The sequence below is a fragment of the Ranitomeya imitator genome, chromosome 1 (genome assembly GCF_032444005.1).
Source record: "Ranitomeya imitator isolate aRanImi1 chromosome 1, aRanImi1.pri, whole genome shotgun sequence".
NCBI classification, from domain to species: domain Eukaryota; kingdom Metazoa; phylum Chordata; class Amphibia; order Anura; family Dendrobatidae; genus Ranitomeya; species Ranitomeya imitator.
The window spans coordinates 1,048,389,367-1,048,414,650 of NC_091282.1; the positions used below are offsets into that span (position 1 = coordinate 1,048,389,367).

Below are 25,284 nucleotides of genomic sequence, written 5' to 3' on the forward strand. Positions count from 1 at the left end.
TTTTGAAATTTTCAGTTTTCCAAAATTTTCAATATTTTCACAGATACCGTATATACTCGAGTATAAGCCGAGATTTTCAGCCCATTTTGGGGGGGCTGAAAGTCCCCCTCTCAGCTTATACTCGAGTCATACCCGGGGGTCGGCAGGTGAGGGGGGGCGTGGGCTGTCTAGTTATACTTACCTGCTCCGGCACGGTCCCTGCAGTCCCTGCTTCTTCCAGCACTGCATCTTCTTCCTGTATTGAGCGGTCACATGGTACCGCTCATTACAGAAATGAATATGTGGCTCCACCTCCCATAGAGGTGGAGCCGCATATTCATGACTGAAAATGAGTGGTAACTGTGACCGCTCAATACAGCAAGAAGATGCAGCGCCGGGACTGCAGGGACCGCGCTGGGAGCAGGTAAGTATTCGTGGAGGGGAGCGCTGCGCGATATTTACCTGCTCCTCGCTCCGGTGCTGCTCCGTCTCTAGCGTCCTCTGGCAGTGACGCTCAGGTTAGAGGGCGCGGTGACGTAGTCAGTGCGCGCCCTCTGCTGAGCATCAGTGCTGGAGACGGAGCCGCACGAGGAGCAGATAAATATTGAAAGCACCGGGGGGTCCTGAGCGAAGAGAGATGAGTATGTGATTTTTTTTTTTTATTGCAGCAGCAGCATTCTATATGGCACAGCTTGATAAGGAGCATCTATGGGGCCATAATGAATGGTGCAGAGCATTCTATATGGCACAGCTTTGTAAGGAGCATCTATGGGGCCATAATCAACGGTGCTTAGCATTCTATATGGCACAGCTTTATAAGGAGCATCTATGGGGCCATAATCAACGGTGCAGAGCATTCTATATGGGGCACAGCTTTATATGGGGCCATAATGAACGGTGCAGAGCATTCTATATGGCACAGCTTTATAAGGAGCATCTATGGGGCCATAATCAACGGTGCAGAGCATTCTATATGGGGCACAGCTGTATAAGGAGCATCTATGGGGCCATAATCAACGGTGCAGAGCTTTCTGTATGGCACAGCTTTATAAGGATCATCTATGGGGCCATAATGAACGGTGCAGAGCATTCTATAAGGGTCACAGCTTTATATGGGGCCATAATGAACGGTGCAGAGCATTATATGTGGGGCACAGCTTTATATGGAGCATCTCCAGCAAGGAAAAAGATAAAAGAAAGTGCACTCACCGGTCCTTCAAAATTATATGCCTTTAATCAGAACATGTGCAGGGAACTTACAGGAGAACGTTATTACACGTTCTCCTGTAAGTTCCCTGCACATGTTCTGATTAAAGGCATATAATTTTGAAGGACTGGTGAGTGCACTTTCTTTTATCTTTTTCGTTGCTGGATATGCGATGTTCTGATTTTAGTGCACCCGGCGTCCTCTCGGTATTTCAGACCCAGCAGCGGCACATAGCAGTGGTTCCAATGTTTTAACGTGGGAGCAGTGCCGTGTTTTTCTTTTGTATCAAGTTATATGGAGCATCTATGGGGCCATAATGAACGGTGCAGAGCATTATATGTGGCACAGCTTTATATGGAGCATCTATGGGGCCATAATGAACGGTGCAGAGCATTATATGTGACACAGCTTTATATGGAGCATCTATGGGGCCATGAATGGTGCAGAGCATTCTATATGGCACAGTTTTATATGGAGCATCTATGGGGCCATAATGAACGGTGCAGAGCATTATATATGGCACAGCTTTATATGGAGCATCTATGGGGCCATAATGAACGGTGCAGAGCATTCTATATGGCACAGCTTTATATGGAGCATCTATGGGGCCATGAACGGTGCAGAGCATTATATATGGTGCACAGCTTTATATGGAGCATCTATGGGGCCATAATGAATGGTGCAGAGCATTATATATGGCACAGCTTTATATGGAGCATCTATGGGGCCATAATGAACGGTGCAGAGCATTCTATATGGCACAGCCTTACATGGAGCATCTATTGGGCCATGAACGGTGCAGAGCATTATATATGGGGCACAGCTTTATATGGAGCATCTATGGGGCCATAATGAACGGTGCAGAGCATTATATGTGGGGCACAGCTTTATATGGAGCTTCTATGGGGCCATAATGAAAGGTGCAGAGCATTATATGTGGCACAGCTTTATATGGAGCATCTATGGGGCAATAATGAACGGTATGGAGCATCTATTTTTATTTTTGAAATTCACGGGTAGCTGCTGCATTTCCTACCCTAGGCTTATACTCGAGTCAATAAGTTTTCCCAGTTTTTTGTGGCAAAATTAGGGGGGTCGGCTTATACTCGGGTCGGCTTATACTCGAGTATATACGGTAATATCGAACAAAATTTACCACTAACAAAGTAAAGTATGTCATGAAAAAATGTCAGAATCACTGGGATACTTTAAAGCGTTCCAGAATTATTACCTCTTAAAGGACGGATTCTGGTGATATTTTTGAGCTGGAGGCAACCTGAGGTGGAAAGAGCTTGGATGTGTGGTTTGAAGGACTGGGCAGAGTCAAGGGTTACTCCGAGACAGGACTTCTGGCATGGGGGAAAGCGTGATGACGTTAATTGCGATAGATAGGTCAGGTAAGGAAGATCTATGAGATGGAGGAAAGATGATGAATTCAGATTTGTCCACACTGAGTTGAGGAAGCGAGAGGAGAAGGAGGATATGGCTGATAGACACTCCGGGATTCTGGACAGCAGAGAGGTGAGGTCTGGGCCAGAAAGGTAGATCTGAGTGTCATCAGCATAAAGGTGGTACTGGAATCCATGGGACTTTATGAGATGTCTCAGACCAAGTGTATAGATTGAGAAAAGTATGGGGTTCTAGAACAGAGCCTTGGGGGACTCCAACCGAGAGAGGGTGGGATGAGGAGGTAGTGTGGGAGTGGGAGACGCTGAATGTGCAGTTGGAAAGGTATAAGGCGATACAGGATAGGGCAAAGTCTTTGATGCCAAAGGAGGAGAGGATCTGTAGTAGGAGACAGTGGTCAACTGTGTCGAAAGCAGAGGACATGTCTAGAAGGAGGAGTACAGAGTATTGTCCGTTAGCTTTGGCTGTAAGTAGGTCATTAGTAATTTTGGTCAGGGCTGTCTCAGTTGAGTGACGGGGGTGGAAACCAGATTGTAGATTGTCAAAGAGCAAGTTAGATGAGAGGTGGGAGAAAAGTACAGCGTGGACGTGCTGCTCCAGGAGTTTGGAAGCGAATGGGAGCAGTGACATTGGGCGATAGCTGGACATTACAGTTGGATCGAGGGTTGGCTTTTTAAGGATAGGCGTGATTGTGGCATGTTTGAAAGCAGAAGTGAAGATGCCAGAAGTTAGTGATAGGTTGAAGAGGTCGGTTAGGGATGGGATAAGAGTGGTGGTGAGGTTTGGGAGCAGGTGGGATGGGATGGGGTCGAGAGCACAGGTGGTGAGGTGTGATTTGGAGAGGAGACATTTAAGCCCCCTTTCAGTGATGTTGGATAGGGAGGTTATGGGGTTTGGGCATTGGTCTGGTATACAAAGGGGTTGTGGAAGACTTGCCTTGTTTGGTCGATCTTATTCTTAAAGTGTGTGGCAAAGTCCTCAGCAGAGATGAGGGAGGTTGGAGGGGGCAGTGGGGGGCAGAGGAGGGAGTTAAAGGGAGGGTGCCGTGATTTTAGTTTTTGTATTAATAATTATTGATTATATAATCAATTATTTTTAATACAAAAGTAAATGTACTACTTTAATACTTTTTTATTTATTCATTTTTACTTTTGCCACTGGAGGCCACCATTTTCATTAGTGTGGGTGTAAGTGTCTGGGCACGACACTTGCACACCTCACTTACGGCAGCCATGGGCATAGGAGCCAACAGTCGGGCTCCGACCGCTCCTCCTGCCTCTCAGCTGTGACCTGGACACGCCCACTGAGCTGCTACGTCACAGCTGTGAGAGGAGATCGCGGCCATTTTGTTTTTTATTTTCCTCTGTCATCGCACACACAGCTCAGTGTGTGCGATGACAGGAGCTGCCAGGGAGAAACTGCTGCTGGGAAGCGAGGGTCTGAGGTAAATATCTGCAGCCAGGAGCTGTGATTGCAGCCTGTACTTAGTATTACAGTACAGGCTGCAATCACTGCCGACCTGTTCTGAGCAGAGCAGGGAGATCGTCACACTGCTCTGCCCTGAACATGATTCAGCACTTCCTGGAAGAGGACGGAAGGTAAGTACAGAGTTTTTATTTTCTTATGCATCTACCACTGCTACCTGTCCCTATATACCACTGCTACCTGCCCCTATATAGCACTGCTACCTGCTCCTATATACCACTGCTACCTGCTCCTATATACCACTGCTACCTGCTCCTATATACCACTGCTACCTGCCCCTATATACCACTGCTACCTGCCCCTATATACCACTGCTAGCTGCTCCTATATACCACTGCTACCTGCTCCTATATACCACTGCCAGCTGCCCCTATATACCACTGCTACCTGCCCCTATATAGCACTGCTACCTGCTCCTATATACCACTGCTACCTGCTCCTATATACCACTGCTACCTGCCCCTATATACCACTGCTACCTGCCCCTATATACCACTGCTACCTGCTCCTATATACCACTGCTACCTGCCCCTATATACCACTGCTACCTGCTCCTATATACCACTGCTACCTGCTCCTATATACCACTGCTACCTGCCCCTATATACCACTGCTACCTGTCCTTATATACCACTGCTACCTGCCCCTATATAGCACTGCTACCTGCTCCTATATACCACTGCTACCTGCTCCTATATACCACTGCTACCTGCCCCTATATACCACTGCTACCTGCCCCTATATACCACTGCTACCTGCTCCTATATACCACTGCTACCTGCCCCTCAATACCACTGCTACCTGCCCCTATATACCACTGCTACCTGCTCCTATATACCACTGCTACCTGCCCCTATATACCACTGCTACCTGCTCCTATATACCACTGCTACCTGCCCCTATATACCACTGCTACCAGCCCTTATATACCACTGCTTGCTGCTCCTATATACCACTGCTACCTGCCCCTATATACCACTGCTACCAGCCCCTATATACCACTGCTACCTGCCCCTATATACCACTGCTACCTGCCCCTATATACCACTGCTACCAGCCCCTATATACCACTGCTACCTGCCCCTATATACCACTGCTACCTGCCCCTATATACCACTGCTACCTGCCCCTATATACCACTGCTACCTGCTCCTATATACCACTGCTACCTGCCCCTATATACCACTGCTACCAGCCCCTATATACCACTGCTACCTGCCCCTATATACCACTGCTACCTGCCCCTATATACCACTGCTACCAGCCCCTATATACCACTGCTACCTACTCCTATATACCACTGCTACCAGCCCCTATATACCACTGCTACCTGCCCCTATATACCACTGCTACCAGCCCCTATATACCACTGCTACCAGCCCCTATATACCACTGCTACCAGCCCCTATATACCACTGCTACCTGCCCCTATATACCACTGCTACCTGCTCCTATATACCACTGCTACCAGCCCCTATATACCACTGCTACCTGCCCTTATATACCACTGCTACCTGCTCCTATATACCACTGCTACCTGCCCCTATATACCACTGCTACCTGCCCCTATATACCACTGCTACCAGCCCCTATATACCACTGCTACCTGCTCCTATATACCACTGCTACCTGCCCCTTTATACCACTGCTACCTGCCCCTATATACCACTGCTACCTGCTCCTATATACCACTGCTACCTGCTCCTATATACCACTGCTACCTGCTCCTATATACCACTGCTACCTGCCCCTATATACCACTGCTACCTGCCCCTATATACCACTGGTACCTGCTCCTATATACCACTGCTACCAGCCCCTATATACCACTGCTACCTGCTCCTATATACCACTGCTACCTGCCCCTATATACCACTGCTACCAGCCCCTATATACCACTGCTACCTGCCCCTATATACCACTGCTACCTGCTCCTATATACCACTGCTACCTGCCCCGTTATACCACTGCTACCTGCCCCTATATACCACTGCTACCTGCTCCTATATACCACTGCTACCTGCTCCTATATACCACTGCTACCTGCTCCTATATACCACTGCTACCTACCCCTATATACCACTGCTACCTGCCCCTATATACCACTGCTACCTGCTCCTATATACCACTGCTACCTGCCCCTATATACCACTGCTACCTGCCTCTATATACCACTGCTACCAGCCCCTATATACCACTGCTACCTGCCCCTATATACCACTGCTACCTGCTCCTATATACCACTGCTACCTGCCCCTTTATACCACTGCTACCTGCCCCTATGTACCACTGCTACCTGCTCCTATATACCACTACTACCTGCTCCTATATACCACTGCTACCTGCTCCTATATACCACTGCTACCTACCCCTATATACCACTGCTACCTGCCCCTATATACCACTGCTACCTGCTCCTATATACCACTGCTACCTGCCCCTATATACCACTGCTACCTGCCTCTATATACCACCGCTACCTGCCTCTGTATACCACCGCTACCTGCCTCTGTATACCACCTACCACTGCTGCCTGCCTCTATGTACCACCTACCACTGCTGCCTGCCTCTATATACCATCTACTACTGCTGCCTGCCTCTGTATAGCACCGCTACCTGCCTCTGTATACCACCGCTACCTGCCTCTGTATACCACTGCTGCCTGCCTCTGTATACCACCTACCACTGCTGCCTGCCTCTATATACCATCTACCACTGCTGCCTGTCTCTATATACCATCTACCACTGCTGCCTGCCTCTATATACCATCTACCACTGCTGCCTGCCTCTATATACCATCTACCACTGCTGCCTGCCTCTATATACCATCTACCACTGCTACCTCTGTCCTGTGTAGCTAATCTAGTCCTGTGTAGCTAATCCTGTCCTGTGTACAGTATCACACAAGATAGGATTAGATACACGGCACAGCACAGTATCACACAGGACAGGATTAGATACACGGCACAGCACAGTATCACACAGGACAGGATTAGATACACGGCTCAGCAGTCAGTATCTAATCCTCTCCTATGCACTCCTCTCCCCCCTGCGTGTCTTTCCCCATTGTGGTTTATTATTTTTGTTGTGGGAGATGAGGGAGTCGAAGATTATGCGTTCGGTATGGTATAAAAATGATTAATAAAGGACTTTATTCTGGCCGAGTATTTACAATACATGTCAGATCTATGTGGCGGCATTATGGGTGATCTATATGGCGGTATTATGTGAGAAGCATATGGTGGTATGTGAGAACACTAGCGGTATTATGTGTGATCTATATGGAGGTATGTGAGAACACTGGCAGTATTATGTGTGATCTATATGGTGGTATGTGAGAACACTGGCAGTATTATGTGTGATCTAAATGGCGGTATGTGAGAACACTGGTGGTATTATGTGTGATCTATATGGCGGTATGTGAGAACACTGGCGGTATTATGTGTGATCTATATGGTGGTATTATGTGAGAACTGTATGACAGTATTGTGTGATCTATTTGATAGTATTGTGTGTGATCTGTATGGCGGTATTATGTGAGAACACTATGGCAGTATTATCTTCAGAAAGCGGACCCATTCTAGGGTGGTTCTGGCTGAGCACCTGCACGCGGGTCTGGGGTAATAGAGGGGGCAGCATGACCTCCAGTTAGGTGTAGTCAGGGGAAGGCTGGTGAGGCAGCTGAAGAGAGGGGTCTCATTTTTATCGTTACTATATGGCTACATTTCCTTCCCAGCGTCACCCCGGACTGCGCCTGTCACTTCGCTTTCACACATCGCCAGGACAGGATGGGGAAGACAGGAGCGGAGGAGGGGAATGGGGTCTGCATGCAAAGTCTGGATCAGAACAGGCCATCAATCCGCAGAAATGTGTCCTGGATTTCTGTGGAGCAGACGGTCCATCCATGTGTATAAAAGACAGCGCCCTATGTACAATCCCTGGCTGCTCCGTGCACCAAACAGGGGGCCCCCATAGACCAGCACACTGCTCTCCTGAAATACTCTGTGCTGCTGTCACCCTGCTCCCTCCACCACATATCTCCCAGAATCCTTGTTGCCTGCCATCCTCGGTGACTGTCTACTTGTCAGTATAAGGCTGCTTTTACACTATTAGTATTTGGTCAGTATTTTACCTCAGTATTTGTAAGCCAAAACCAGGAGTGGGTGATAAATGCAGAAGTGATGCATATGTTTCTATTATACTTTTCCTCTAATTGTTCCACTCCTGGTTTTGGCTTACAAATACTGATGTAAAATACTGACCAAATACTGATAGTGTGACGGCAGCCATACTCTGCAGTCACCAACAAAATGGCTGCTCATTGGGTTCCTGAATATCATCCTCTCTAATCGCTTAGCAAACACCCAGGAGGGGAGGAGAGGAGACATCACACACGTCAGCAGACTCCGCCCATAATTACTGTAGTGCAGTAATGTGAGCTATTTGTACACTAGGTTTTTCTGAAATTTCAGCAGCTGCTCCCCCTAGTGTTTAAAAGTGGAAATTCCAAAACTTTTCAAATTATTTTTCATATTTTACTAAATTATAAACAAATGATAATATTTTTTTAAGAAAATGTAATCATTAATTCTTTACATTTTTAGAATTTCTGAAAAAAATTTTTTTTGATGGCACCTTCCCTTTAAAGGTTTTGAATAACTGTTTGGGGTTGTAGGATAGGGAAGATACGATGGTAGTGAAGTAGGCCTGTTTATCAGAGGTGAGAGCAGATTTAAAAGCGAGTGTTGCCTGTTTGAATGCAGTGAAGTCGTCTTGCGAATGGGTTTTCTTCTAATGCCGCTCTGCACCCTGGACACCTGCCGGAGCTTTTTAGTGGTGTTATTGTGCCAGGGTTGTCTATTGATCTGCCATGAACGAGAGGGGCAACCGTGTCAATAGCTGATGCGAGAGTGGCATTGTAGAAAGCAGTGGCAGTGTCTGTGTCGTGGAGTGAGGATATGGATGCCAGTGGTAGGATAGAGTCAGAGACTGTGTGGGTTTCTGCGAGGGTGCGCATGTTGCCACATGAAGGGAGACTGGTCAGATTTCTAATAATTGGCTTGGTCATTAAGGTCAAAATTAGCTCGGTCACTAAGGAGTTAGAGTTTTTTCCACTATTTTTATCTTGATGGCATATTCTTAGGATAGGTCATTAATGTCTGATTGGCTGGGGCCCGGCACCCCGCCAATCAGCTGTTATCGATGGCATCGGCCAGAAGTACTTACTTGTGGAGCTAGCAGTCTACTTGTAGTGGCCGCTGCCCATCTGCCTCCTATGCAAATCAATAGGCGGATGTGCATTAACAAGCCCTGGCCACTACAAGTAGACAGCCAGCTCCACAAGTAAGTACTTCCGGCCGGTGGTCGACGCCACCGATGACAGCTGATCTGTGTGGGTGCCGGACCCCGGCTGATCAGACATTGATGACCCTACCTTAACCCCTTAGCGACCGCCGATACGCCTTTTAACGGCGGCCGCTAAGGGTACTTAAACCACAGCGCCGTTAATTAACGGCGCTGTGGAAAAAGTAAATAGCGCCTGTTATGAAAAGCAATTCAGAATCACAATGGACATGGAGGTCAGAGCACATACAGTGAACTGACAATAACCCAAAATAATAGAACGAGCTCTGAGACGTGGGAACTCTGCAGACCGCAATCCCTAAGCCTATCAAACCACACTAAAGGTAGCCGTGGAGCGCTCCTGACCAGAACCTAGGCGCCTCGTCACAGCCTGAGAAACTAGCTAATCCTGAAGATAGAAAAATAAGCCTACCTTGCCTCAGAGAAATTCCCCAAAGGAAAAGGCAGCCCCCCACATATAATGACTGTGAGTAAGATGAAAACACAAACATAGAGATGAAACAGATTTAGCAAAGTGAGGCCCGACTAGCTGAACAGAACGAGGATAGGGAAGATAACTTTGCGGTCAGCACAAAAACCTATAAAAAACCACGCAGAGGGGACAAAAAGACCCTCCGCACCGACTAACGTTATGGAGGTGGTCCCTCTGCGTCTCAGAGCTTCCAGCAGGCGAGAAAAACCAATAAAGCAAGCTGGACAGAAAAATAGCAACAAAATAACATAAGCAAAACTTAGCTTTGCAGAGCAGCAGGCCACAGGAATGATCCAGGGAAAAAACAAGTCCCACACTGAAACATTGACAGGAAGCATAGATCAAAGCATCAGGTGGAGTTAAGTAGAGAAGAAGCTAACGAGCTCACCAGATCACCTGAGGGAGGAAACTCAGAAGCTGCAGTACCACTTTCCTCCACAAACGGAAGATCCCAGAGAGAATCAGCCGAAGTACCACTTGTGACCACAGGAGTGAACTCTGCCACAGAATTCACAACAGTACCCCTCCCTTGAGGAGGTGTCACCGAACCCTCACCAGAGCCCCCAGGCCAACCAGGATGAGCCACATGAAAGGCACGAACAAGATCGGGAGCATGGACATCAGAGGCAAAAACCCAGGAATTATCCTCCTGAGCATAACCCTTCCATTTAACCAGATACTGGAGTTTCCGTCTTGAAACACGAGAATCCAAAATCTTCTCCACAATATACTCCAATTCCCCCTCCACCAAAACCGGGGCAGGAGGCTCAACAGATGGAACCATAGGTGCCACGTATCTCCGCAACAATGACCTATGGAATACGTTATGTATGGAAAAAGAATCTGGAAGGGTCAGACGAAAAGACACAGGATTAAGAACCTCAGAAATCCTATACGGACCAATAAAACGAGGTTTAAACTTAGGAGAGGAAACCTTCATAGGAATATGACGAGAAGATAACCAAACCAGATCCCCAACACGAAGTCGGGGACCCACACAGCGTCTGCGATTAGCGAAAAGTTGAGCCTTCTCCTGGGACAAGGTCAAATTGTCCACTACCTGAGTCCAAATCTGCTGCAACCTGTCCACCACAGTATCCACACCAGGACAGTCCGAAGACTCAACCTGTCCAGAAGAGAAACGAGGATGGAACCCAGAATTGCAGAAAAACGGTGAAACCAAGGTAGCCGAGCTGGCCCGATTATTAAGGGCGAACTCAGACAAAGGCAAAAAGGACACCCAGTCATCCTGATCAGCAGAAACAAAGCACCTCAGATATGTTTCCAAGGTCTGATTGGTTCGCTCGGTCTGGCCATTAGTCTGAGGATGGAAAGCCGAGGAAAAAGACAAGTCAATGCCCATCCTACCACAAAAGGCTCGCCAAAACCTCGAAACAAACTGGGAACCTCTGTCAGAAACAATATTCTCTGGAATGCCATGCAAACGAACCACATGCTGGAAGAACAAAGGCACCAAATCAGAGGAGGAAGGCAATTTAGACAAGGGTACCAGATGGACCATCTTAGAAAAGCGATCACAGACCACCCAAATGACTGACATCTTTTGAGAAACGGGAAGGTCAGAAATAAAATCCATAGAGATATGTGTCCAAGGTCTCTTCGGGACCGGCAAGGGCAAAAGCAACCCACTGGCACGAGAACAGCAGGGCTTAGCCCGAGCACAAATCCCACAGGACTGCACAAAAGCACGCACATCCCGCGACAGAGAGGGCCACCAAAAGGATCTAGCCACTAACTCTCTGGTACCAAAGATTCCAGGATGACCAGCCAACACCGAACAATGAAATTCAGAGATAACTCTATTCGTCCACCTATCAGGGACAAACAGTTTCTCCGCTGGGCAACGATCAGGTTTATTAGCCTGAAATTTTTGCAGCACCCGCCGCAAATCAGGGGAGATGGCAGACACAATTACTCCTTCCTTGAGGATACCCGCCGGCTCAGATAAACCCGGAGAGTCGGGTACAAAACTCCTAGACAGAGCATCCGCCTTCACATTTTTAGAGCCCGGAAGGTACGAAATCACAAAGTCAAAACGGGCAAAAAACAACGACCAACGAGCTTGTCTAGGATTCAAGCGCTTGGCAGACTCGAGATAAGTCAAGTTCTTATGATCAGTCAATACCACCACACGATGCTTAGCTCCTTCAAGCCAATGACGCCACTCCTCGAATGCCCACTTCATGGCCAGCAACTCTCGGTTGCCCACATCATAATTACGCTCAGCAGGCGAAAACTTCCTGGAAAAGAAAGCGCATGGTTTCATCACTGAGCAACCAGAACCTCTCTGCGACAAAACAGCCCCTGCTCCAATCTCAGAAGCGTCAACCTCGACCTGGAACGGAAGAGAAACATCTGGTTGACACAACACAGGGGCAGAAGAAAAACGACGCTTCAACTCTTGAAAAGCTTCCACAGCAGCAGAAGACCAATTGACCACATCAGCACCCTTCTTGGTCAAATCGGTCAATGGTTTAGCAATACTAGAAAAATTGCAGATGAAGCGACGATAAAAATTAGCAAAGCCCAGGAACTTTTGCAGACTTTTCAGAGATGTCGGCTGAGTCCAATCATGGATGGCTTGGACCTTAACAGGATCCATCTCGATAGTAGAAGGGGAAAAGATGAACCCCAAAAATGAAACCTTCTGCACACCAAAGAGACACTTTGATCCCTTCACAAACAAAGAATTAGCACGCAGGACCTGAAAAACCGTTCTGACCTGCTTCACATGAGACTCCCAATCATCCGAGAAGACCAAAACGTCATCCAAGTACACAATCAGGAATTTATCCAGGTACTCTCGGAAGATGTCATGCATAAAGGACTGAAACACTGATGGAGCATTGGCAAGTCCGAACGGCATCACGAGATACTCAAAATGACCCTCGGGCGTATTAAATGCAGTTTTCCATTCATCACCTTGCTTAATTCGCACCAGATTATACGCACCACGAAGATCTATCTTTGTGAACCAACTAGCCCCCTTAATCCGAGCAAACAGATCAGATAACAATGGCCAAGGGGTACTGAAATTTAACCGTGATCTTATTAAGAAGGCGGTAATCTATACAAGGTCTCAGCGAACCATCCTTCTTGGCTACAAAAAAGAACCCTGCTCCTAATGGCGACGATGACGGGCGAATATGCCCCTTCTCCAGGGATTCCTTCACATAACTGCGCATAGCGGTGTGCTCAGGCACGGACAAATTAAACAATCGACCTTTTGGGAATTTACTACCAGGAATCAAATTGATAGCACAATCACAATCCCTATGCGGAGGTAGAGTATTGGACTTGGGCTCATCAAATACATCCCGGTAATCAGACAAGAACTCTGGGACCTCAGAAGGAGTGGATGACGAAATTGACAGAAATGGAACATCACCATGTACCCCCTGACAACCCCAGCTGGACACCGACATGGATTTCCAATCTAATACTGGATTATGGGCTTGTAGCCATGGCAACCCCAACACGACCACATCATGCAGATTATGCAACACCAGAAAGCGAATAACCTCCTGATGTGCAGGAGCCATGCACATGGTCAGCTGGGTCCAGTATTGAGGCTTATTCTTGGCCAAAGGCGTAGCATCAATTCCTTTCAATGGAATAGGACACTGCAAGGGCTCCAAGAAAAACCCACAACGCTTAGCATATTCCAAGTCCATCAAATTCAGGGCAGCGCCTGAATCTACAAATGCCATGACAGAATATGATGACAAAGAGCAGATCAAGGTAACGGACAGAAGAAATTTTGACTGTACAGTACCAATGGTGGCAGACCTAGTGAACCGCTTAGTGCGCTTAGGACAATCAGAGATAGCATGAGTGGAATCACCACAGTAGAAACACAGACCATTCAGACGTCTATGTTCTTGCCGTTCAACTCTGGTCAAGGTCCTATCACACTGCATAGGCTCAGGTTTAAGCTCAGGTAATACCGCCAAATGGTGCACAGGTTTACGCTCACGCAAGCGTCGACCGATCTGAATGGCCAAAGACATAGACTCATTCAAACCAGCAGGCATAGGAAATCCCACCATGACATCCTTAAGGGCTTCAGAGAGACCCTTTCTGAATATTGCTGCCAGCGCAGATTCATTCCATTGAGTGAGCACTGACCACTTTCTAAATTTCTGACAATATACCTCTATCTCATCCTGAGCCTGACAAAGAGCCAGCAATTTTTTTTCTGCCTGATCCACTGAATTAGGCTCATCGTACAGCAACCCAAGCGCCAGGAAAAACGCATCGATATTACTCAATGCAGGATCTCCTGACGCAAGAGAAAACGCCCAGTCCTGAGGGTCGCCGCGCAAAAAAGAAATGACGATCCTAACCTGTTGAATTGGGTCACCAGAAGAGCGAGGTTTCAAAGCCAGAAATAGTTTACAATTATTTTTGAAACTCAGAAATTTAGTTCTATCTCCAAAAAACAAATCTGGAATAGGAATTCTCGGTTCAAGCAAAGAATTCTGGACCACAAAATCTTGAATATTTTGAACTCTTGCCGTGAGCTGATCCACACATGAAGACAGACCTTTAATGTCCATTGCTACACCTGTGTCCTGAACCACCCAAATGTCTAGGGGAAAAAAAAGACAAAACACAGTGCAAAGAAAAAAAAATGGTCTCAGAACTTCTTTTTTCCCTCTATTGAGAATCATTAGCACTTTTGGCTTCCTGTACTGTTATGAAAAGCAATTCAGAATCACAATGGACATGGAGGTCAGAGCACATACAGTGAACTGACAATAACCCAAAATAATAGAACGAGCTCTGAGACGTGGGAACTCTGCAGACCGCAATCCCTAAGCCTATCAAACCACACTAAAGGTAGCCGTAGAGCGCTCCTGACCAGAACCTAGGCGCCTCGTCACAGCCTGAGAAACTAGCTAATCCTGAAGATAGAAAAATAAGCCTACCTTGCCTCAGAGAAATTCCCCAAAGGAAAAGGCAGCCCCCCACATATAATGACTGTGAGTAAGATGAAAACACAAACATAGAGATGAAACAGATTTAGCAAAGTGAGGCCCGACTAGCTGAACAGAACGAGGATAGGGAAGATAACTTTACGGTCAGCACAAAAACCTATAAAAAACCACGCAGAGGGGACATAAAGACCCTCCGCACCGACTAACGGTATGGAAGTGGTCCCTCTGCGTCTCAGAGCTTCCAGCAGGCGAGAAAAACCAATAAAGCAAGCTGGACAGAAAAATAGCAACAAAATAACATAAGCAAAACTTAGCTTTGCAGAGCAGCAGGCCACAGGAATGATCCAGGGAAAAAACAAGTCCCACACTGAAACATTGACAGGAAGCATAGATCAAAGCATCAGGTGGAGTTAAGTAGAGAAGAAGCTAACGAGCTCACCAGATCACCTGAGGGAGGAAACTCAGAAGCTGCAGTACCACTTTCCTCCACAAACGGAAGATCCCAGAGAGAATCAGCCGAAGTACCACTTGTGACCACAGGAGTGAACTCTGCCACAGAATTCACAACAAGCGCCCCCCAGAGTCGGATTTTCTCCGGGGTCTCGGCTGCCGGGGGTAGCCAAGACCCCAGAGAACATGATTCGGGGTTTTTTTTACCGACCCCGCATTTGCTATCGCCGGTAATTTACCGTTTACCGGCGATCGCAAAAAAAAACGCGATCTCTTTTTAATTTCTCTGTCCTCCGATGTGATCGCACATCAGAGGACAGAGAAAGGGGGTCCCAGATAGCCCCCCGATACTCACCTATCTCCCCCGGTGCTCCTCGTGGCTTCCGGTGGGCGCCGCCATCTTCAAAATGGCGGGCGCAGTGCGCCCGCCGGCCGGCCCCGGGAGAATCTTTGGGGTCTCGGCTGCCGGGGGTAGCCGAGACCCCAAAGAGCATGATCGGGGTCGGTTTTACCGACCCCTGTTTTGCGATCGCCGGTAATTAACTGTTTACCAGCAACCGCAAAAAAAAAAAAAAAGTAAAGTGTAATTCTCTGTCCTCTGATGTGATCGCACATCAGAGGACAGAGAAATAGGGGGATTCGGGGACCCTGCCATACTCACCTGTGTCCCTGGGTCCTCCTGCTGCTCCTCCTGGCCGCCGGCAAAAGAAAATGGCGGGCGCATGCGCAGTGCGCCCGCCATCTGTCTCCATCTGCCGGCCGGCAGGAGAACAGCAGTTGGGGCTAAAATTAGGGTTAGGGTTAGAGTTAGGGCTAGGGTTAGGGCTAGGGTTAGGGTTAGGCTTAGGGCTAGGGTTAGGGCTAAGGTTAGGGCTAGGGTTAGGGTTGGGGCTAAATTCAGGGTTAGGGTTCTTTCACACTTACGTCGGTACGGGGCCGTCGCAATGCGTCGGCCCGACATACCGACGCACGTTGTGAAAATTGTGCACAACGTGGGCAGCGGATGTAGTTTTTCAACGCATCCGCTGCCCAATCTATGTCCTGGGGAGGAGGGGGCGGAGTTACGGCCATGCATGTGCGGTCAGAAATGGCGGACGCGACATACAAAAAAGTTACATTGAACGTTTTTTGTGCCGACGGTCCGCCAAAACTGATCCAGTGCACGACGGACGCGACGTGTGGCCATCCGTCACGATCCGTCGGCAATACAAGTCTATGGGCAAAAAACGCATCCTGCGGGCACATTTGGAGGATCCGTTTTTTGTCCAAAACGACAGATTGCGACGGATGCCAAGCGACACAAGTGTGAAAGTAGCTTTAGGGTTAGGGTTGGGGCTAAAGTTAGGGCTAGGGTTGGGGCTAAAGTTAGGGTGTGATTTGGGATTAGGGTTAGGGTTTGGATTAGAGTTGGTATTAGGGTTAGGGTTGGAATTAGGGTTACGCTTGGGATTAGGGTTAGGTTTGGGATTAGGGTTAAGGTTAGGGTTGTGATTAGGGGTGTATTGGGATTAGGGTTAGGTTTGAGGTTAGGGTTGAGATTAGGATTAGGGTTGTGTTGGATTTAGGGTTTTGATTAGGGTTATGGTTAGGGTTGACATTAGGGTTGTTTTGGGGTAAGGGTTGTGATTATCATTAGGGTTAGTGATTAGGATTATGGATTGGGTTGGGATTAGGGTTAGGGGTGTGTTGGGGTTAGGGTTGGAGCTAGAATTAGGGGGTTTCCACTGTTCAGTTACATCAGGGGGTCTCCAAACACGACAGCCAATTTTGCGCTCAAAAAGTCAAATGGCGCTCCCTCCCTTCTGAGCTCTGCCGTGCGCCCAAACAGTGGGTTACCCCCACATATGGGGCATCAGCCTACTCAGGACAAATTGGACAACAACTTTTGGTGTCCGATTTCTCTTGTTACCCTTGCGAAAATAAAAACTTGGGGGCTAAAAAATCTTTTTTGTGGAAAAAAAAATATTTTTTATTTTCACGACTCTGCATTCTAAACTTCTGTGAAGCACTTGGGCATTCAAAGTTCTCACCACACATCTAGATAAGTTCCATGCGGGGTCTAGTTTCCAAAATGGGGTCACTTGTGGAGGGTTTCTACTGTTTAGGTACATCAGGGGCTCTGCAAACGCAACATAACGCCCGCAGACCATTCTATCAAAGTCTGCATTCCAAAACGGCACTCCTTCCTTCCGAGCTCTGCCGTGCGCCCAAACAGTGGTTTACCCCCATATATGGGGTACCAGCCTACTCAGGACAAATTGGACAACAACTTTTGGGGTCCGATTTCTCTTGTTACCCTTGAGAAAATAAAAACTTGGGGGCTAAAAAATCTTTTTTGTGGAAAAAAAAATATTTTTTATTTTCACGACTCTGCATTTTAAACTTTTGTGAAGCACTTTGGCATTCAAAGTTCTCACCACACATCTAGATAAGTTCCATGGGGGGTCTAGTTTCCAAAATGGGGTCACTTGTGGGGGGTTTCCACTGTTTAGGCACATCAGGGGCTCTCCAAACGCGACATGGCGTCCAATCTCAATTCCAGACAATTCTACATTGAAAAAGTAAAACAGCACTCCTTCTCTTCCAAGCTCTGCAGTGCGCCCAAACAGTGGTTTACCCCCACATATTGGGTATCGACGTACTCAGGAGAAATTGCACTACAACTTTTGTGGTCGAATTTCTCCTGTTACCCTTGTGAAAATAAAAATTTTGGGGCAAAAAGATCACTTTTGTAGAAAAAATGCGATTTTTTTATTTTCACGGCTCAACGTTATAAACTTCTGTGAAGCACATGGGGGTTCAAAGTGCTCACCACACCTCTAGATAAGTTCCTTAAGGGGTCTAGTTTCCAAAATGGTGTCCCTTGTGGGGAGTTTCCACTGTTTAGGCACATCAGGGGCTCTCTAAACGTGACATGGCGTCCGATCTCAATTCCAGCCAATTCTGCATTGAAAAAGTCAAACGGCGCTCCTTCACTTCCAAGTTCTGCGGTGCGCCCTAACAGTGGTTTACCCCCACATATGGGGTATTGGCGTATTCAGGAGAAATTGCATAACAAAATTTATGGTTACATTTCTGTTTTTACACTTGTGAAAATAAAAAAAATGGTTCTGAATTAAAATGTTTGCAAAAAAAAGTTAAATGTTCATTTTTTCCTTCCACATTGTTTCAATTCCTGTGAAGCATGTAAAGGGTTAATAAACTTCTTGAATGTGGTTTTGAGCACCTTGAGGGGTGCAGTTTTTAGAATGGTGTCACACTTCATTATTTTCTATCATATAGACCCCTCAAAATGACTTCAAATGTGATGTGGTCCCTAAAAAAAAATGGTGTTGTAAAAATGAGAAATTGCTGGTCAACTTTTAACCCTTATAACTCCCTAACAAAAAAAAATTTTGTTTCCAAAATTGTGCTGTTGTAAAGTAGACATGTGGGAAATGTTATTTATTAACTATTTTTTGTGACATATCTCTCTGATTTAAGGGCATAAAAATATAAAGTTTGAAAATTGCAAAATTTTAAAAATTTTCGCCATATTTTTCGCCATATTTCCGTTTTTTTCATAAATAATCGCAAGTAATATCGAAGAAATGTTACCACTAACATGAAGTACAATATGTCACGAAAAAACAATCTCAGAATCAGCGGGATCCGTTGAAGCGTTCCAGAGTTATAACCTCATAAAGTGACAGTGGTCAGAATTGCAAAAATTGGCTCGGTCATTAAGTACCAAATTGGCTCTGTCACTAAGGGGTTAAGGATAAGCCATCAATGTAAAAGTATTGAATGTTTACATACAAAAATGATCTATCGAATATAAACAAATAATCGGTCCGTGAAGCTCTAGGGGTGAGTCTGATTGTGCTGCTTAGCATTCAGAGCTTCTTCTAGCCAAACAGAAAGAAAAACGTAGTTTCCTGCACTAGGTATGTATAAGGATATACAGACTAATCCTTTTTAACCCCTTCCGTATTAGGCCAGTTTTCTTTTCTAGGCTCAACCCATTGGCATCAGACAGCTGTCAGTGACTATTTTATTTTTTAGCCTCTGCATTCCAAGAGCTACACATTTTTCATTTTGTGGACTTCAGACAAGTGAAGTCTTGTTTATAAAATACATTGGATAGTTGGTCTACATATACCTTTTACCATCTCCCTATAAAGAGTTGCAAATATCCTCTTCAGAGACAAAAAAGAACTCTAGCGCCATCAATGAGCTGCAGCGATCCTAAAAGGCAATATTGACCCTTTAACGAGCCTTGCCTCATGACTAAGAATACATTGCCAGGATGAGTATTAGGTGCAGAAATTCTGCAGCAAACCTCACTAACAACTGTAGGTTACTTCCATTTTTTTCATTATGTTTTTTTTTTTTAATACATTTTTATTGGGTTTGTGATTATGCAGTTTTTGTCTTTTTGATATAACATGTTTTAAATAAAGCATTCGTGTCTTTGATACATCCTGATTTGACAAAACTTTATTGGTTATGTGCTGAATACATATGCTTATGTTTTTTAGCTGTGTATTTCCTGCATCTAATGTAATTCTATGGGGAAAATCTGCACACAAAGCTCAGCATACTCTCAAAAGAAACTGATATGTTGCAGATTTGAAACACGCAGCGCACGTCTGTTTAGGCAGCAGAATAAAAAAAGCACCGTAGGCATGGGGGTTCTATTAATCCTATCCACTTTGCTGGTGCACTAAAATAAGCCAAACCAGAGCAGCATACATAACTTATAAGTCTCCTCACTCTGACCATACAATGCCTGGTTTGTCACTCTCCACAAGGAGGAATGTTGCCCCTTAGATCTAAGAGAGAAATGGACAATATTGGGTATATGTTTTGCATTCGAGAAAAGGGAGTGAATTTGGATATGAGGCTTAGGTTATGTGCAGACGATGCTGATTTGTTGCGTTTCTGCAGCGTATTTGTCTGCGCAGAAATGCACCAAAAATGCAAAGGATTACTAAAGCAAGGTTAATCAATGACAATCCTGAAGTGTTGTGCACATGATGCGGAAACTTCCGTCCTTATTCGCAGTGTGTTATTTTCTGCAGCATTTCAATTCTTTTTGCGGATCTGCAACGTTTTCCACCCATTGACTTCCATTGAGTCAGTCAAATCTGCAGCAAAAATGCAGGAGGATTGGTGCAGATTTGGTGCCAAAAACGTAGCAGATTTGTCAAAGGAAATGATGTCAGAAGGAGGAAGAGTGTGTGGGTGGAGAATCAGTAATACAGCCCATCTTGGTTGAAGCACATCAACAATTGAGGTTGGACAAGGAAATTACATCACTTTTTTTTAAAATACTATGGTATCTTTATTTAGCTAGCAAATCCTCATACAAATCTGCATGTAAATCCGCATAAAAAAAAGCATAAAATCCGCTTGGAATTTCCACTGCGTTTCTGCCAAGAGATGCAGAAACTTCCACAACAAAATCCGCAACGTGCGCTCATAGCCTTAGTGTGAGGATGGCTGAATCGGGTTACCTCTTCACAAATCCTGGAAGGCACAAAATTGTTGTGAGTTCTGTTTTTGGGCTCCCTCTGGTGGTTACTGATGGTACTGGGTGATTTGTGTTCTGCTGTCTCTGGTGTCCACCTGTTCTATTAGGATTTGGGAGTTTCCTATTTAACCGGGCTTTCTTGTCATTTCCCCGCCGGCTATCAAGGTTATCAGAGTGTTTTGTTACCTCAGCTTCTGGCTTCAGTAATCTTCAGGACAAGCTAAGTTTTGATTTTCTTGTTCCACGTTTTGCATTATTTTTGTCTTGTCCAGCTTGCATGTAATTGTTTTTTTGCTGCTGGTTGCTCTAGTGGGCTGTAATTGCTCCTCATGTTCCATGAGTTGGAACATGAGTTCAAGAAATTACAGGATGGTTTTTTGAAGGTTTTTTTTGCTGACCGCGCAGTTTACTTTTGTATCCTCTGCTATCTAGTTTTAGCGGGCCTCATTTTGCTGAATCTGTTTTCATACTGTGTATGTGCCTTCCTCTCATTTCACCGTCATTATATGTGGGGGGCTGCTATTTCTGTGGGGTATTTCTCTGGAGGCAAGAGAGGTCTGTGTTTCTTCTAATAGGGGAAGTTAGATCTTCGGCTGGTGCGAGACGTCTAGGATCAACGTAGGCACGTTCCCCGGCTATTGTTATTTGTGTGTTCAGGTTTAGGGTCGCGGTCAGCTCAGGTTCCATCACCCTAGAGCTCGTTGGTGCTTGTCCTTTTGTGATTCCCTGCCATTGGAATCATGACACAAAATGTCTTGAAGAACAGGAGGTAATCCAAGAAAGTGCCAGACTCTTTTTGATGCCTTTTTTTGGTAACGCAGATTATTTTAAATAGCTTTACTCATAGCATAGATTACCACAATCTCTGATCACTACGTACTTCATATTAAAATACCTACAGCATACCCTGAGCCCAACATTGCACACATACAAGTATAAAAACACATTTAATTACTAAAATATTAGACCATACGAGAATATATTAAAAGCAATTGACAGTGGAGGGAGACTGGTGCCTACCAACAAATAATTTGATGTCATACATCCCATACATTGTTAGTATTAATTCTATAGTTGAGACAGCACTTTTGATGTAGAAAAACTGAATGCAATTGCTAATTCACCAATACAAAAGCTGTTTGCGCAATAGTTCTAAGCAGTTGATGTGCATGGCGTCTACATTAATCAATACATTGGGCTCAGATTTATTCACTTTACTGTTACTGGGTTCACCGAATGCTGTATACTATCAAATATTGCACCACATACAAATTACCTTGGATGTGGAAAGTTATGTATGACACATGTCTCAAATGCTAAACATAATACAAATGAAGGCATCAGCCTGAACAGCGTTTCGCCCTGAGCTTCTTCTGGAACTTTATTGGTCTGGAATCCTTGATGGTATTTGATTATTATCAAAGGGGTAGCTAGCGTTTATCCAGCGTTTGACAATGGTTTTTTTTCTCTGCAGATATGAATTGCCAGGAATTTATGGATTAAATTTTGTTTTGAAGAACGCATTAGGCGGTGGTGGCATAGCTTCATTGAGGAGTGACCCACAGGTACTGAAGTTCATACCAAAATGTGCTGCACATATTCATTGTTGTATAGTAGTACCACAGAGACCTGAGATTTAGGATATATTTCCTCTATAATTTAAAAGTATTGAGCTAATATACAATATTATCAGTTAAATATTTCCATAATCTCAGCACAGAATTGTATACATAGGGTATGACATATTACATGTTTTGTATTCCGCAATATGGTAAAACAATGTTGCTGAAGAGGGCAATAGTGGTCTTAGGACCGGAAGAATCAGGGAAGTAGTTCAGAAACGCAATTGTTGTGCTGCTCTGAGAATATGAGAACATTTACACAGGAACAAATGTCCAGAGCTCTTGTCTTGAGAGCTCTCCTGAAGAATAAAGCACTGAGGATTTGCTTCTTCATTCTGCACCTGTGTCCTCTATAGCCTCTCTTATTAGCGGCCTATTAATCATTTCTTGTTGAAAAGAATGACCACTTATCATGATCACACTAATAAAATACCCATTTTTGTTTTATAAAAACCTCATTTGGGCAATTGTCCTCCTTTTATAAAGAGACTAAGATTGGTGACACACTCTGTCCTACCAATGACAGTTTAGATGAATGGGCAGCTTGGGTACACCAGAGGGAGGCCGTCCTATGTCTGTGCCATCTAAATGCCCTGGTAATACAATGATTTTACTAAGAAATCAATTTTCACTGCAGTGTGAGTTGTGTTGTCAAGCACACTGTGCGTATCGTTTTCTTAAAAAGAGATGATGCTTTGATCTGCTTGGGTGATTTCCTACTTTGAGCACACATCTTCAGTTATTTTATATTCTTTTTAAATAGATTAGGTCACAAAAACCTGGCGACAGATTCTTATTCTGAGAGCTGATGTAGAGCCTGAAACCCTGATTCTAGCGATATCACATACTGGGCTGCATAGTGTGATTTAGTAAAATAACGGTTTTATCAGCAGGAGATTATCACTAGTAAACCTGTTGCCAGGTAGTCCAGCCCCTCCCCACCACTGGTTGACAGTTGCCAATCAGTGGTGTCAGCAGGGTTATACAGAGCTCAGCATTTAGACAACTAGTACATCTGCAGCAGATAAAACAGGGATTTTATCAAAACTGCAGCAAGCAGCCCTGTAAGTGATATATGACTGGAATCAAGATCTCTACCCCTTCATCATTCTGCTCTCAATTGAGGTTGAAAAAAAACCTGGTGACAGATTCCTTTTACATTTACTCTTAAATGAAATACATCTTCTGCTTATACTATCACAGACTTTAATTACACGTTAAAAAGGTGCTGATGAACTGGGCACTGAGGAAAAATAAAGCACAGTTATGGATTTATTTTATTTTCCCAGCATTAATCTTAACTTATTTTCCTTTTGCAACTGATGTGCTGAATAAAATAAGAGTTGCCTCAAGCACGCTAGGAGCATAGTGGTCCATCCAGTGCTGTATGTAGCTAACATTGAATACAGGGCTAGAAAACCTTTTACAATGTAGAGAAGCCTGTGTCCATTAGTAGGATGACCAATATAAGGCTACGTTCACATTTGCGCTGCGTCGGGCGCAACCGCGGCGACGCATGCGTCATGCGCCCCTATATTTAACATGGGGGGTGCATGGACATGCGTTGTGCTCCTTTTCTTGTTTATTATCTGTGTTGCGTTTTGTGACGCATGCGTTTTTTGGGCGCAAGCGTCCGGGCGCAGAGGACGCTGCTTGTTGCATTTTTTTTGCGCTATAAAAATGAACGCATGCGTCACAAAACGCAGCGTTTTGCTGCATTTTGCATGCGTTTTTTTGTGCGTTGCGTCGCCGACGCAGCACACAACAACGCAAATGTGAACGTAGCCTAATACAGTGATGGCCAATGAAGTACACTAATGATCATTTCTGGTGCTTTAGTCCAAGTGCCATCTTCCTCTATCTAATCCTGCATCAAAGGCCTCTCGCCCATCCACCCAAAGTGTTAAGTATTCAAAATCAACTGTCTTGAGGTTGGGTAGCTTTCTCTTGGTAGAGACTCTGATTTTGTTCAGGTTTTTAGTTCATGTTTCAAGGCCTACTAAATGGCCAGCATTGACTTACACCTCCCCTAATGGGAACCACTTGGCCCATAAGCGTCCCTACACTATACTTTTTATATTAGATCTCGATCTCAACAGGCAGCATACTCATAGGTGGGCAATATTCCCATTTATGAAAGGATGTCTTAATCATCTTAGGTTCCGTATACATGTATATATGTATCACATAATGAATGTTTGGCTTCTCAAACACGTTTTTCTTTCTTTTTTTTGCAGGGAAAAGCATTTGGACAGATGTTACTCGATCTCGAGATCAAAAATGTCCCAGACTTAAAATCATTGATTGATTAGACTAATGGCATTGAAATAAACGTGTGCCAAAATGTTTACTGATGTTCTAATATAGAAAAAAGTAATGTCTCTATTTTGGAGAAACCTAACAGGTTAACATACAGCACGCAATATGTATATTACTAGTCAAATCTATTTTATAGGTTGCTATATTTAATATATTTAGGAAAACTTGTCATCATTTAAGTACACTTCCATGTTTTTATGTGCTATAACTTCATAAAACTGTACTTCAGGATCAGATGACACTGTTTCATGGATGTTTTCTGTTGGTCTGCCATAGTAGAGCAGTGTTGCTCCGCACTATTTGAGCTAGTTACTGTATGTAAAAAAAAAAGTGGCAGAAGATTAAAGGAAAGTCAGAAACTAACATTGATTTAATCCTAAATGCCTGTCTACGTAGTGTACTAATCGATTCACTTTCTAATATACTTTTAATAAAAAAGTCCCTAGCTTTCCCTCTCTCTATAACTGCTCTATTTTTTTTAAACTAACTGCTTGATGGACATT

At 45.0% G+C, this 25,284-nt stretch overlaps 1 protein-coding gene across 2 annotated transcripts in view; it reads left to right on the plus strand.

Annotated features, from left to right (window-relative positions):
- LOC138656828 (uncharacterized) overlaps window positions 1–25,017 on the plus strand; it is a 249,998-nt gene extending 224,981 nt beyond the window's left edge. The window contains exons 21-22 of one of the 2 annotated variants that reach the window (XR_011316976.1): window positions 22,315–22,405; window positions 24,700–24,718. Coding sequence is in view for 1 of the 2 variants with exons in the window: in XM_069744102.1 (XP_069600203.1) it covers window positions 22,315–22,405; window positions 24,700–24,774 (166 nt within the window). In the remaining variant the exon portion in view is untranslated. Of the gene's footprint in view, window positions 1–22,314; window positions 22,406–24,699 lie in introns of both variants that reach the window. The other variant, XM_069744102.1, reaches the window with a different exon arrangement.
- The last annotated feature ends 267 nt before the right edge of the window (window positions 25,018–25,284 follow it).